The 17,223-nt window shown below is 41.4% G+C and overlaps 1 protein-coding gene across 1 annotated transcript; it reads right to left on the minus strand.

The window, feature by feature from the left end:
- Nucleotides 1-109: 109 nt before the first annotated feature.
- LOC139561140 (high mobility group protein B2-like) lies at nt 110-16,970 on the minus strand. The gene is made up of 6 exons (XM_071378034.1): nt 16,840-16,970; nt 16,043-16,206; nt 15,795-15,946; nt 12,126-12,184; nt 3,765-3,880; nt 110-938 (listed from the first exon to the last, which is right to left on the minus strand). Exons 2-6 carry the CDS (start codon nt 16,190-16,192, stop codon nt 774-776), a joined length of 642 nt encoding a protein of 213 aa, XP_071234135.1. The 5' UTR covers nt 16,193-16,206; nt 16,840-16,970; the 3' UTR covers nt 110-773.
- Nucleotides 16,971-17,223: the final 253 nt, after the last annotated feature.

A 17,223-nucleotide genomic window follows, 5' to 3' on the forward strand; every position in this document is an offset into this window, starting at 1 on the left:
CTTTATATAGCCTCCACATTGTTATCTTACTGCTGCTCTTTAATTATTTGTTACATTTACTGCGTCATGTCAGTGTTGGAACAGGATTAGATAATACACACAAAAAACATTTTCAGAATCATAATTTTTTTTATTATAAAAGTCAATTTCTACATATTGTTTCAGGACACATTTTTCCATAAAAAAAAAATGTAAAAACAAAAAATAAAGTGTATATTTTAAAAGAGTCTGTAGCGTCACACAGACTCTGTTACGACACGTGATAATATTGTAGAGCCTGAACACCACTAGGACCACACACAACCCTGGGAACAACAACAACCTGCTACAAACAGCAACACCGAATGAAGACACCCACAACATTCAGCTCCCAACAGAGGTCTGCTATTGGACATGTTGGCCCACAGCAACTGTTTCCAGGGTTACAGATGTTTGCGATGACGACTATTCAGTTACACGGTGATATTATGAGTCCCCTGTAGGTCGTGTCTGGTCCAGTCCGGCTCTAACTAACCCCTTGACCTCTGGTCAGCCCTCAACCCTGCAGGGTCACTGACAGGCACACATAACTTTCAGCCAATCAGATTCCTCCTCTGGCCCGTTAGGATTCCGGTGGAACTGGGGTTCGTTCGTTTTAGCCCGCGACCCTGAGAGGGCGGAGTTTCCACTTTAGGACCAATGGAACGGTCTCAAAATGCGCAAACTCCGCCCTCTCAGGCGAAGAGCTAAATCGAACGCACCAATCCAACAGGCACGGACGCTACGTTGACGCTTTACTCATCATCGTCGTCATCTTCGTCTTCATCGTCCTCCAGGTCGTCGTCGTCATCGTCGTCGCCGCCGGCCATGGCGTGGGGAATCATACCGGACGAGCCACCGGGACCGGGTCGCATCGGCACCCGCTTAACGTTCGCACCGGAGCGGTAGGCAGCCATATCCTACAGACATGATGGGGTACAGCTGTCAGTCTCTAACAGGTGTTATGATGGGGTACAGCTGTCAGTCTCTAACAGGTGTTATGATGGGGTACAGCTGTCAGTCTCTAACAGGTGACATGATGGGGTACAGCTGTCAGTCTCTAACAGGTGTTATGATGGGGTACAGCTGTCAGTCTCTAACAGGTGACATGATGGGGTACAGCTGTCAGTCTCTAACAGGTGTTGTGATGGGGTACAGCTGTCAGTCTCTAACAGGTGGTATGATGGGGTACAGCTGTCAGTCTCTAACAGGTGTTATGATGGGGTACAGCTGTCAGTCTCTAACAGGTGTTATGATGGGGTACAGCTGTCAGTCTCTAACAGGTGTTATGATGGGGTACAGCTGTCAGTCTCTAACAGGTGTTATGATGGGGTACAGCTGTCAGTCTCTAACAGGTGTTATGATGGGGTACAGCTGTCAGTCTCTAACAGGTGTTGTGATGGGGTACAGCTGTCAGTCTCTAACAGGTGTTATGATGGGGTACAGCTGTCAGTCTCTAACAGGTGTTATGATGGGGTACAGCTGTCAGTCTCTAACAGGTGTTATGATGGGGTACAGCTGTCAGTCTCTAACAGGTGTTATGATGGGGTACAGCTGTCAGTCTCTAACAGGTGTTATGATGGGGTACAGCTGTCAGTCTCTAACAGGTGTTATGATGGGGTACAGCTGTCAGTCTCTAACAGGTGTTATGATGGGGTACAGCTGTCAGTCTCTAACAGGTGGTATGATGGGGTACAGCTGTCAGTCTCTAACAGGTGTTATGATGGGGTACAGCTGTCAGTCTCTAACAGGTGTTATGATGGGGTACAGCTGTCAGTCTCTAACAGGTGTTGTGATGGGGTACAGCTGTCAGTCTCTAACAGGTGTTATGATGGGGTACAGCTGTCAGTCTCTAACAGGTGTTATGATGGGGTACAGCTGTCAGTCTCTAACAGGTGTTATGATGGGGTACAGCTGTCAGTCTCTAACAGGTGTTATGATGGGGTACAGCTGTCAGTCTCTAACAGGTGTTATGATGGGGTACAGCTGTCAGTCTCGAACAGGTGGTATGATGGGGTACAGCTGTCAGTCTCTAACAGGTGTTATGATGGGGTACAGCTGTCAGTCTCTAACAGGTGTTATGATGGGGTACAGCTGTCAGTCTCTAACAGGTGTTATGATGGGGTACAGCTGTCAGTCTCTAACAGGTGTTATGATGGGGTACAGCTGTCAGTCTCTAACAGGTGTTATGATGGGGTACAGCTGTCAAATTTATGAAAAATAAAAACACAAAAACACATACCATATTTACATAAGTATTCAGACTCAAAATTTAGTTCAGGTGCATCCTGTTTCCATCACACACCTGTCTATATAAGGTCCCACAGTTGACAGTACATGTCAGAGCAAAAACCAAGCCATGAGGACGAAGGAATTGTCCGTAGAGCTCCGAGACAGGATGGTGTCGAGAAACAGATCTGGGGAAGGGTACCAAAAAATGTCTGCAGCATTGAAGGTCCCCAAGAACACAGTGGCCTTCATCATTCTTAAATGGAAGAAGTTTGGAACCACCAAGACTCTTCATAGAGCTGTCCGGACAAACTGAGCAATCGTGGGAGAAGGGCCTCGGCCAGGGAGATGAACAAGAACCCAATGGTCACTCTGACAGAGCTCCAGAGTTCCTCTGGGAGAACTTTCCAGAAGGACAACCATCTCTGCATCCACCAATCAGGCCTTTATGGTAGAGTGGCCAGACGGAAGCCACTCCTCAGTGAAAGGCACATGACAGCCCGCTTGGAGTTTGCCAAAAAGGCACCTAAAGGACTCCCAGATCATGAGAAACAAGATTCTCTGGTCTGATGAAACCAAGACTGAACTATTTGGCCTGAATGCCAAGTGTCACGTCTGGAGGAAACCTGGCACCATCCCTACTGTGAAGCATGGTGGTGGCAGCATCATGCTGTGGGGATGTTTTTCAATGTCAGGGACTGGGAGACTAGTCAGGATCGAGGGAAAGATGAACGGAGAAAAGTACTGAGAGATCCTTGATAAAAACCTGCTCCAGAGCGCTCAGGACCTCAGACTTGGGCAAAGGTTAACTTTCCAAAAGGACAACGACCCTAAGCACACAGCCAAGACAATGCAGGAGTGGCTTCAGGACAAGTCTCTGAATGTCCTTGAGTGGCCCAGCCAGAGTCCGGACTTGAACACAATCGAACATCTCTTCAGAGACCTGAAAATGGCTGTGCAGCGACGCTCCCTATCCAACCTGACAGAGCTTGAGAGGATCTGCAGAGAAGAATGAGAGAAACTCCCCAAATACAGGTGTGCCAAGCGTTGTAGCGTCATACCCAAGAAGACTGGAAGCTGTAATCACTGCCAAAGGTGCTTCAACCAAGTACTGAGTAAAGGGTCTGAATACTTATGTAAATGTGACGTTTTCTCCAAAATGTTTTTTTGTCAAAAAACATTTTTTGCTTTGTCATTATCGGGTATTGTGTGTTGATTGATGAGGGAAAAAACTATTTAATACATTTTAGTATACTATATATATTTTAGAATAAGGCTGTAATGTAACAAAATGTGGAATAAGTCAATGGGTTTGAATACTTCCTGAATTCCCTGTAGATCTGATTTTCTATGGTAAAAAGACACTAATGCATTTTTTAAAAGTGGTTCCTTGCATTGTGTAAAAATGGTGTTTCAGAGATTTTGGACAAACAAAAAATATGTCCTACTTGTCCTAAGGACAAGTGGGTAAATAAGCTAATGTGAAGCCGTGTTAAAGCAGCAGCAGCGTCCTGTACCTTGTCGTATTTCTCCCTCAGTCGGAGAGCCTTCTCTTCAAACGGCTGTTTCTGGGTTGGAGTCTGTTGACCCCACATGATCCCCAGCTTCTTAGCGCACTCTCCTATAGAACAGCCTGGAGACAATAATATATACATTATATATATATACTACCTCCTATAGAACAGCCTGGAGACAACAATATATACATTATATATACTACCTCCTATAGAACAGCCTGGAGACAACAATATATACAGTATTATATATACTACCTCCTATAGAACAGCCTGGAGACAATAATATATACATTATATATATATACTACCTCCTATAGAACAGCCTGGAGACAATAATATATACATTATATATACTACCTCCTATAGAACAGCCTGGAGACAATAATATATACAGTATTATATATACTACCTCCTATAGAACAGCCTGGAGACAATAATATATACATTATATATACTACCTCCTATAGAGCAGCCTGGAGACAATAATATATACATTATATATACTACCTCCTATAGAACAGCCTGGAGACAATAATATATACTATCTCCTATAGAACAGCCTGGAGACAATAATATATACATTATATATATACTACATCCTATAGAACAGCCTGGAGACAGTAATATATACATTATATATATACTACCTCCTATAGAACAGCCTGGAGACAATAATATATACATTATATATATATATATATATATACTGCTATTATTATTACTACTACCTCCTATAGAACAGCATGGAGACAATAATATATACATTATATATACTACTACCTCCTATAGAACAGCCTGGAGACAATAATATATACATTATATATATACTACCACCTATAGAGCAGCATGGAGACAATAATATATACATTATATATACTACCTCCTACAGAACAGCCTGGAGACAATAATATATACATTATATATATATATACTACCTCCTGTAGAACAGCCTTGGGAAAAAATTATATATACATTATATATAAATACTACCTCCTATAGAACAGCCTGGAGACAATAATATATACATTATATATATACTACCTCCTATAGAAAAGCCTGGAGACAATAATATATACATTATATATACTACTACCTACTATAGAACAGCCTGGAGACAATAATATATACATTATATATGTACTACTACCTCCTATAGAACAGCCTGGAGACAATAATATATACATTATATATGTACTACTACCTCCTATAGAACAGCCTGGAGACAATAATATATACATTATATATGTACTACTACCTCCTATAGAACAGCCTGGAGACAATAATATATACATTATATATGTACTACTACCTCCTATAGAACAGCCTGGAGACAATAATATATACATTATATATATACTACCTCCTATAGAAAAGCCAGGAGACAATAATATATACATTATATATATACTACCTCCTATAGAACAGCCTGGAGACAACAATATATACATTATATATACTACTACCTCCTATAGACCAGCCTGGAGACAATAAAATATACATTATATATATACTACCTCCTATAGAACAGCCTGGAGACAATAATATATACATTATATATGTACTACTACCTCCTATAGAACAGCCAGGAGACAATAACATATACATTATATATATACTACCTCCTATAGAACAGCCTGGAGACAATAATATATACATTATATATATACTACCTCCTATAGAACAGCCTGGAGACAATAATATATACATGATATATATACTACCTCCTATAGAACAGCCTGGAGACAATAATATATACATTATATATATACTACCTCCTATAGAACAGCCTGGAGACAATAATATATACATTATATATATACTACCTCCTATAGAACAGCCTGGAGACAATAATATATACATTATATATACTACTACCTCCTATAGAACAGCCTGGAGACAATAATATATACATTATATATGTACTACTACCTCCTATAGAACAGCCTGGAGACAATAATATATACATTATATATGTACTACTACCTCCTATAGAACAGCCTGGAGACAATAATATATACATTATATATGTACTACTACCTCCTATAGAACAGCCTGGAGACAATAATATATACATTATATATATATACTACCTCCTATAGAACAGCCTGGAGACAATAATATATACATTATATATATACTACCTCCTATAGAACAGCCTGGAGACAATAATATATACATTATATATATACTACCTCCTATAGAAAAGCCAGGAGACAATAATATATACATTATATATATACTACCTCCTATAGAACAGCCTGGAGACAACAATATATACATTATATATACTACTACCTACTATAGAACAGCCTGGAGACAATCATATATACATTATATATATACTACCTCCTATAGAACAGCCTGGAGACAATAATATATACATTATATATATACTACCTCCTATAGAACAGCCTGGAGACAATAATATATACATTATATATATACTACCTCCTATAGAACAGCCTGGAGACAATAATATATACATTATATATACTACCTCCTATAGAACAGCCTGGAGACAATAATATATACATTATATATATACACTACCTCCTATAGAACAGCCTGGAGACAACAATATATACATTATATACATACTACCTCCTATAGAACAGCCTGGAGACAGTAATATATACATTATATATACTACTACCTCCTATAGAACAGCCTGGAGACAGTAATATATACATTATATATACTACTACCTCCTATAGAACAGCCTGGAGACAATAATATATACATTATATATATACTACTACCTCCTATAGAACAGCCTGGAGACAACAATATATCCATTATATATATACTACCTCCTATAGAACAGCCTGGAGACAATAATATATACATTATATATATATATACTACTACTACCTCCTACAGAACAGCCTGGAGACAATAATACATACATTATATATATACTACTACCTCCTATAGAACAGCCTGGAGACAATAATATATACATTATATATATACTACCTCCTATAGAACAGCCTGGAGACAATAATATATATATATTATATATGTACTACTACCTCCTATAGAACAGCCTGGAGACAACAATATATACATTATATATATACTACCTACTATAGAACAGCCAGGAGCCAATAATATATACATTATATATATACTACCTCCTATAGAACAGCCTGGAGACAACAATATATACATTATATATACTACTACCTCCTATAGAACAGCCTGGAGACAACAATATATACATTATATATATACTACCTCCTATAGAACAGCCTGGAGACAATAATATATACATTATATATATATACTACCTCCTGTAGAACAGCCTGGAGACAATAATATATACATTATATATATATACTACCTCCTATAGAACAGCCTGGAGACAATAATACATACATTATATGCTGGCCTTCTAGGCAGAGTTCCTCTGTCCAGTGTCTGTGTTATTTTGCCCATCTTAATCTTTTATTTCTATTGGCCAGTCTGAGATATGGCTTTTTCTTAGCAACACTGCCTAGAAAACCAGCATCCCGGAGTCGCATCTTCACTGTTGACGTTGAGACTGGTGTTTTGCGGGTCCTATTTAATGAAGCTGCCAGTTGAGGACATGTAAGGTGTCTGGTTCTCAAATTAGACACTCTAATGTTCTTGTCCTCTTGCTCAGTTGTGCACCGGGGCCTCCCACTCCTCGTTCTATTCTGGTTAGAGCCAGTTTGCTCTGTTCTGTGAAGGGAATAGTACAAAACGTTGTACGAGATCTTCAGTTTCTTGGCAATTTCTCGCATGGAATAGCCTTCATTTCTCAGAACAAGAATAGACTTGTTGCAAAAGGGTTTTCTAATGATCAATTAGCCTTTTAAAATGATAAACTTGGATTAGCTAACACAACGTACCATTGGAACACATGAGTGATGGTTGCTGATAATGGGCCTCTGTACACCTATGTAGATATTTCATTAAAAATCTGCCGTTTCCAGCTACAATAGTCATTTACAACATTAACAATGTCTACACTGTATTTCTGACCAATTTGATGTTATTTTAATGGACAAAAAATGTGCTTTTCCTTCAAAAACAAGGAGATTTCTAAGTGACCTCAAACTTTTGAACAGTAGTGTATATATATATATAATGTAAATATTATTGTCTCCAGGCTGTTCTATAGGAGGTAGTAGTCGTAATAGCAGTATATATATATATATTAATAATGTATATATTATTGTCTCCAGGCTGTTCTATAGGAGGTAGTAGTAGTAATAGCAGTATATATATATATATAAATAATGTATATATTATTGTCTCCATGATGTTCTATATGAGGTAGTAGTAGTAATAGCAGTATATATTAATAATGTATATATTATTGTCTCCAGGCTGTTCTATAGGAGGTAGTAGTAGTAATAGCAGTATTAGTAGTATATTGTAATAATGTATATATTATTATCTCCAGGCTGTTCTATAGGAGGTAGTAGTAGTAATAGCAGTATTAGTAGTATATTGTAATAATGTATATATTATTATCTCCAGGCTGTTCTATAGGAGGTAGTAGTAGTAATAGCAGTATTAGTAGTATATATATTAATAATGTATATATTATTATCTCCAGGCTGTTCTATAGGAGGTAGTAGTAGTAATAGCAGTATTAGTAGTATATATATTAATAATGTATATATTATTGTCTCCAGGCTGTTCTATAGGAGGTAGTAGTAGTAATAGCAGTATTAGTAGTATATATATTAATAATGTATATATTATTGTCTCCAGGCTGCTCTATAGGAGGTAGTAGTAGTAATAGCAGTATTAGTAGTATATATATTAATAATGTATATATTATTGTCTCCAGGCTGTTCTATAGGAGGTAGTAGTAGTAATAGCAGTATTAGTAGTATATATATTAATAATGTATATATTATTGTCTCCAGGCTGTTCTATAGGAGGTAGTAGTAGTAATAGCAGTATATATATATATTAATAATGTATATATTATTATCTCCAGGCTGTTCTATAGGACGTAGTAGTAGTAATAGCAGTATTAGTAGTATATATATTAATAATGTATATATTATTATCTCCAGGCTGTTCTATAGGAGGTAGTAGTAATAGCAGTATTAGTAGTATATATTAATAATGTATATATTATTATCTCCAGGCTGTTCTATAGGAGGTAGTAGTAGTAATAATAGCAGTATATATATATATATAAATAATGTATATATTATTATCTCCAGGCTGTTCTATAGGAGGTAGTAGTAGTAGTAATAGCAGTATATATATATATTAATAATGTATTATTGTCTCCAGGCTGTTCTATAGGAGGTATTAGTAGTAGAAATAGCAGTATATATATATATATATATTAATAATGTATATATTATTGTCTCCAGGCTGTTCTATATGAGGTAGTAGTAGTAATAGCAGTATATATATATATATATTAATAATGTATATATTATTGTCTCCAGGCTGTTCTATAGGAGGTAGTAGTAGTAATAGCAGTATTAGTAGTATATATATTAATAATGTATATATTATTGTCTCCAGGCTGTTCTATATGAGGTAGTAGTAGTAATAGCAGTATATATATATATATATTAATAATGTATATATTATTGTCTCTAGGCTTTTCTATTAATACTAATACTAGGCTTTTCTAGTAATACTACCATCATTGGTGACCCTGGTACTAATAATACCATCACTAGTGACCCTGGGAACTCCTGGTACTAATACTACCATCATTAGTGAACCCGGCAACCTCTGGTAGTAATACTTCCATCATTAGTGACCCTGGGAACTCCTGGTCGTAATACTACCATCATTAGTGACCCTGGTACTAATACTACCATCATTAGTGACCCTGGGTACTCCTGGTAGTAATACTACCATCATTAGTGACCCTGGGAACTCCTGGTAGTAATACTACCATCATTAGTGACCCTGGTACTAATACTACCATCATTAGTGACCCTGGGAACTCCTGGTAGAAATACAATCATCATTAGTGACCCTGGTACTAATACTACCATCATTAGTGACCCTGGGTACTCCTGGTAGTAATACTACCATCATTAGTGACCCTGGGAACTCCTGGTAGTAATACTACCATCATTAGTGACCCCAGGAACTCCTGGTAGAAATACAACCATCATAGGGACCCTGGTAGTAATACTACCATCATTAGTGACCCTGGGAACTCCTGGTAGTAATACTACCATCATTGGTGACCCTGGTACTAATACTACCATCACTAGTGACCCTGGGAACTCCTGGTAGTAATACTATCATCATTAGTGACCCTGGGAACTCCTGGTACTAATACTACAATCATTAGTGACCCCGGGAACACCTGGTAGTAATACTACCATCATTAGTGACCTGGGAACTCCTGGTAGTAATACTACCATCATTAGTGACCCTGGGAACTCCTGGTAGAAATACAACCATCATTAGTGACCCTGGTAGTAATACTACCATCATTGGTGACCCTGGTACTAATACTACCATCACTAGTGACCCTGGGTACTCCTGGTAGTAATACTACCATCATTAGTGACCCTGGGAACTCCTGGTAGTAATACTACCATCATTAGTGACCCCGGGAACTCCTGGTAGAAATACAACCATCATAGGGACCCTGGTAGTAATACTACCATCATTACTGACCCTGGGAACTCCTGGTAGTAATACTACCATCATTAGTGACCCTGGTAGTAATACTACCATCATTGGTGACCCTGGTACTAATACTACCATCACTAGTGACCCTGGGAACTCCTGGTAGTAATACTATCATCATTAGTGACCCTGGGAACTCCTGGTACTAATACTACCATCATTAGTGACCCCGGGAACACCTGGTAGTAATACTACCATCATTAGTGACCTGGGAACTCCTGGTAGTAATACTACCATCATTAGTGACCCTGGGAACTCCTGGTAGAAATACAACCATCATTAGTGACCCTGGTAGTAATACTACCATCATTGGTGACCCTGGTACTAATACTACCATCACTAGTGACCCTGGGAACTCCTGGTAGTAATACTATCATCATTAGTGACCCTGGGAACTCCTGGTACAAATACTACCATCATTAGTGACCCCGGGAACACCTGGTAGTAATACTACCATCATTAGTGACCCTGGGAACTCCTGGTAGTAATAGTACCATCATTAGTGACCCTGAGAACTCATGGTAGTAATACTACCATCATTAGTGACCCCGGGAACTCCTGGTAGTAATACTACCATCATTAGTGACCCTGGGAACTCCTGGTAGTAATAATACCATCATTAGTGACCTGGGAACTCCTGGTACTAATACTACCATCATTAGTGACCCCGGGAACACCTGGTAGTAATACTACCATCATTAGTGACCTGAGAACTCCTGGTAGTAATACTACCATCATTAGTGACCGAGAACTCATGGTAGTAATACTACCATAATTAGTGACCCCGGGAACTCCTGGTAGTAATACTACCATCATTAGTGACCCTGTGAACTCCTGGTAGTAATAATACCATCATTAGTGACCCTGGGAACTCCTGGTAGAAATACAACCATCATTAGTGACCCTGGTAGTAATACTACCATCATTGGTGACCCTGGTACTAATACTACCATCACTAGTGACCCTGTGAACTCCTGTTAGTAATACTACCATCATTAGTGACCCCGGGAACTCCTGGTAGTAATACTACCATCATTAGTGACCCTGGGAACTCCTGGTAATAATACTACCATCATTAGTGACCCTGAGTACTCCTGGTAGTAATACTACCATCATTAGTGACCCTGGTAGTAATTCTACCATCATTAGTGACCCTGGTACTAATACTACCATCATTAGTGACCCTGGGTACTCCTGGTAGTAATACTACCATCATTAGTGACCCTGGGAACTCCTGGTAGTAATACTACCATCATTAGTGACCCTGGTAGTAATACTACCATCATTAGTGACCCTGGTACTAATACTACCATCATTAGTGACCCTGGGTACTCATGGTAGTAATACTATCATCATTAGTGACCCTGGGAACTCCTGGTAGTAATACTACCATCATTAGTGACCCTGGGTACTCATGGTAGTAATACTATCATCACTAGTGACCCTGGGAACTCCTGGTAGTAATACTACCATCATTAGTGACCCTGTGAACTCCTGGAGGTAATACTACCATCATTAGTGACCCCGGGAACTCCTGGTAGTAATACTACCATCATTAGTGACCCTGGGAACTCATGGTAGTAATACTACCATCATTAGTGACCCTGGTAGTAATACTACCATCATTAGTGACCCTGGGTACTCCTGGTAGTAATACTACCATCATTAGTGACCCAGGTAGTAATACTGCCATCATTAGTGTACCTGGGAACTCCTGTTTGACCGTCGGACGGAACTCTGCTGAGAACACAAAAAAGGCAGACCTGAGGGAGGGAGGAAAAGGAAGGAGAGTTAGAGGGAAGCAGGTCATATGTTAAGGAGGGAGGAGAGTTAGAGGGAAGCAGGTCATATGTTATGGAGGAAGGAGGGTTAGAGGGAAGCAGGTCATATGTTATGGAGGAAGGAGGGTTAGAGGGAAGCAGGTCATATGTTATGGAGGGAGGAGAGTTAGAGGGAAGCAGGTCATATGTTATGGAGGAAGGAGGGTTAGTGGGAAGCAGGTCATATGTTATGGAGGGAGGAGAGTTAGAGGGAAGCAGGTCATATGTTATGGAGGGAGGAGAGTTGGTGGGAAGCAGGTCATATGTTATGGAGGAAGGAGGGTTAGAGGGAAGCAGGTCATATGTGATGGAGGGAGGAGAGTTAGAGGGAAGCAGGTCATATGTTATGGAGGGAGGAGAGTTGGAGGGAAGCAGGTCATATGTTATGGAGGAAGGAGAGTTAGAGGGAAGCAGGTCATATGTTATGGAGGAAGGAGGGTTAGAGGGAAGCAGGTCATATGTTATGGAGGAAGGAGGGTTAGAGGGAAGCAGGTCATACGTTATGGAGGGAGGAGGGTTAGAGGGAAGCAGGTCATATGTGATGGACGGAGGAGAGTTAGAGGGAAACAGGTCATATGTGATGGACGGAGGGGGGTTAGAGGGAAGCAGATGATATGTGATGATGGAGGAAGACCAGAGGGAAGCAGGTCATATGTGATGGATGGAGGAGGGCTAGAGTGAAGCAGGTCATATGTGATGGAGGGAGGGAGGAGAGTTAGAGGGAAGCAGGTAATATCTAATGGAGGGAGGGAGGGTTAGAGGGAAGCAGGTCATATGTGATGGAGGGAGGGTTAGAATGAAGCAGGTCATATGTGATGGAGGGAGGGTTAGAGGGAAGCAGGTCATATGTGATGGAGGGAGGGTTAGAGGGAAGCAGGTCATATGTGATGGAGGGAGGGTTAGAGGGAAGCAGGTTATATGTGACGAATGGAGGGTTAGAGGGAAGCAGGTTATATGTGATGGAGGGAGGAGGGTTAGATGGAAGCAGGTCATATGTTATGGAGAGTAAGAGTGAAGCAGGTCATATGTGATGAGGGAGGGTTAGAGTGAAGCAGGTCATATGTTATGGAGGGAGGAGGGTTAGAGGGAAGCAGGTCATATGTTATGGAGGGAGGAGGGTTAGATGGATGCAGGTCATATGTTATGGAGAGTTAGAGTGAAGCAGGTCATATGTGATGGAGGGAGGGTTAGATGGAAGCAGGTTATATGTGATGGAGGGTTAGAGTGAAGCAGGTCATAGGTTATGGAGGGAGGGTTATATGGAAGCAGGTTATATGTGATGGAGAGTTAGAGGGAAGCAGGTCATATGTGATGGAGAGTTAGAGTGAAGCAGGTCATATGTGATGGAGGGAGGGTTAGATGGAGGGAGGGTTAGAGGGAAGCAGGTTATATGTGATGGATGGAGGGTTAGAGGGAAGCAGGTTATATGTGATGGAGGGAGGGTTAGAGGGAAGCAGGTCATATGTGATGGAGGGAGGGTTAGAGTGAAGCAGGTCATATGTGATGGAGGGAGGGCTAGAGGGAAGCAGGTCAAATGTGATGGAGGGAGGGTTAGAGGGAAGCAGGTTATATGTGACGGATGGAGGGTTAGAGGGAAGCAGGTTATATGTGATGGAGGGAGGAGGGTTATAGGGAAGCAGGTCATATGTGACGGATGGAGGGTTAGAGGGAAGCAGGTTATATGTGATGGAGGGAGGAGGGTTATAGGGAAGCAGGTCATATGTGATGGAGGGAGGGTTAGATGGAAGCAGGTCATATGTGATGGAGAGTTAGAGTGAAGCAGGTCATATGTGATGGAGGGAGGGTAAGATGGAAGCAGGTTATATGTGATGGAGGGTTAGAGTGAAGCAGGTTATATGTGACGGAGGGAGAGTTAGAGGGAAGCAGGTTATATGTGATGGAAGGTTAGAGTGAAGCAGGTTATATGTGATGGAGGGTTAGAGTGAAGCAGGTTATATGTGACGGAGGGAGAGTTAGAGGGAAGCAGGTCATATGTGATGGAGAGAGGGTTAGATGAAAGCAGGTTATATGTGATGGAGGGTTAGAGGGAAGCAGGTCAAATGTGATGGAGGGAGGGTTAGAGGGAAGCAGGTTATATGTGACGGATGGAGGGTTAGAGGGAAGCAGGTTATATGTGATGGAGGGAGGAGGGTTATAGGGAAGCAGGTCATATGTTATGGAGGGAGGAGGGTTAGAGGGAAACAGGTCATATGTTATGGAGGGAAGAGGGTTAGAGGGAAACAGGTCATATGTGACGGACGGAGGAGGGTTAGAGGGAAGCAGATGATATGTGATGATGGAGGAAGACCAGAGGGAAGCAGGTCATATGTGATGGATGGAGGAGGGCTAGAGTGAAGCAGGTCATATGTGATGGAGGGAGGGAGGAGAGTTAGTGGGAAGCAGGTAATATCTAATGGAGGGAGGGTTAGAGGGAAGCAGGTCATATGTGATGGAGGGTTAGAATGAAGCAGGTCATATGTGACGGATGGAGGGTTAGAGGGAAGCAGGTTATATGTGATGGAGGGAGGAAGGTTAGAGGGAAGCAGGTCATATGTAGTGGAGGGAGGGTTAGAGGGAAGCAGGTCATATGTGATGGAGGGAGGGTTAGAAGGAAGCAGGTCATATGTGATGGAGGGAGGGTTAGAATGAAGCAGGTAATATGTGATGGAGGGAGGGTTAGAAGGAAGCAGGTCATATGTTATGGAGGGAGGAGGGTTAGATGGAAGCAGGTCATATGTTATGGAGGGAGGAGGGTTAGATGGAAGCAGGTCATATGTGATGGAGAGTTAGAGTGAAGCAGGTCATATGTGATGGAGGGAGGGTTAGATGGAAGCAGGTTATATGTGATGGAGAGTTAGACTGAAGCAGGTCATATGTGATGGAGGGAGGGTTAGAGGGAAGCAGGTCATATGTCATGGAGGGTTAGAAGGAAGCAGGTCATATGTGATGGAGGGAGGGTTAGATGGAAGCAGGTTATATGTGATGAGGGAGGGTTAGAGTGAAGCAGGTCATATGTTATGGAGGGAGGAGGGTTAGAGGGAAGCAGGTCATATGTTATGGAGGGAGGAGGGTTAGATGGAAGCAGGTCATATGTGATGGAGAGTTAGAGTGAAGCAGGTCATAGGTGATGGAGGGAGGGTTAGATGGAAGCAGGTTATATGTGATGGAGAGTTAGAGTGAAGCAGGTCATATGTGATGGAGGGAGGGTTAGATGGAAGCAGGTCATATGTGATGGAGAGTTAGAGTGAAGCAGGTCATATGTGATGGAGGGAGGGTTAGAGGGAGGGAGGGTTAGAGGGAAGCAGGTCATATGTGATGGAGGGAGGGTTAGATGGAAGCAGGTTATATGTGATGGAGGGTTAGAGTGAAGCAGGTTATATGTGACGGAGGGAGAGTTCGAGGGAAGCAGGTTATATGTGATGGAGGGAGAGTTAGAGGGAAGCAGGTTATATGTGATGGAGGGAGGGTTAGAGGGAAGCAGGTTATATGTGATGGAGGGTTAGAGTGAAGCAGGTCATATGTGATGGATATACAGTAGTAGTGTGTGACTCACGGGGGTCGTTTTGGAGCGTTGGGGTCCTTCTTCTTCCTACCACTCTTGGCCATCCCCTTGGGGGGCACGTACACCCTCATGTCCCTCTCATAACGCACCTTGTCGTTCTTCGCCATGTCCTCAAAACGACGCTTGTCATTCGCAGTGGAAGCCTACACACAAACTCAGTTATAACTTCTTTATTACACACACACCGTTATAACAGACACAGTGTTATAACGCCCTGTGATGCGTGCATTAATATGTACCCTCCATCTCTCTGAACACTGCTTGGAGAACTCTGCGAAGTTGACCGACTGGTCGGGTTGTTTAATCTTCTGTTCCTCCCGGCAGGTCTGGACGAAGAAGGCGTAGGCTGACGTCTTGCCCTTGGGTTTATTCACGTCCCCTTTCACCATGGTGACAAGACTGACTGATACACGGGGAGAAAATAGACATTTATTAACTACAATAATAACGTTTTTAATGCAAGAGCATCTAACTAAAGTGGCTAATCAGCTAGGCTCTACGTCAGATAAAATGTCGTAATAAAAGTGTAGACCAGTGTGCAGCTTAGACTGTATAGGGTTTGCAGTGAGGTTAGCCTAGTTAGCCGCCACCTAGCATGCTAGCTCGTTGAGAACAATGGGCCCACCATTTGCTTCCCGCCTAACGCGCTGCTAACTCATCCCATCCCCCAGCGCTAGCATTTATGCTAAAGATGCTAACGCTGCTAGCCTATGGCTAGTTAACATTAGCTAGTGTGAAAAAATATGAGTAATCAAATTAGTAATCCTAAAGCAAGTTTATTTTTACTTTAACTACATGTAAAATGTAGATGTAGCTACGTAACGTTTCAGTGGATCGCTCTGTATTTAGCTAACGTTAATGTACAGTAACGTTAACAGTTAACGGTACAGTAACTTAGCAGAAAAATACGGGAAAACCATGTAAGGGGGGAAACTAACGTTTTCTACAATTATTCAGGTACATTTTTCATTAAATGGCTTCATGTAGAAAAAAAATATTTCACTACTACTAACGGGTAATCTTTTCCATGACTTACTTTAACCGGTCAGATAGCAATAATTCGTATCGCGTTGTTGTTGTTGTTGTCGACGCTGTGTGCTTTGCTACGGAGGCCAGTTGATAGAGGTTCAAACTGGATGGAGCTCAGACCCGCCCCCAGGCCACGCCCCCGCTGGCTGATTACCGTCACTCGAATGCTGGGGGCGGGGACGCGAGTGTTGAGATGGGCGGAGACTCGTCCCTGATTGGCCAGGGAGCGTTCGATTCCGCCTCGATTTAGTCCCAAAAGAGCCAACTCCGACTACTGCATGCCGTGCGGCAGATTTTCGCCCTTGTTGAACGCGGTGGGTACGCGGTAGATGGACTAATATTGTTTTTCTGATGTGTTTTTTGCGCGAGTCTGTGATAGTTTATTACTAGC

Source organism: Salvelinus alpinus, chromosome 31 (genome assembly GCF_045679555.1).
Source record: "Salvelinus alpinus chromosome 31, SLU_Salpinus.1, whole genome shotgun sequence".
Taxonomy (NCBI): Eukaryota; Metazoa; Chordata; class Actinopteri; order Salmoniformes; family Salmonidae; genus Salvelinus; species Salvelinus alpinus.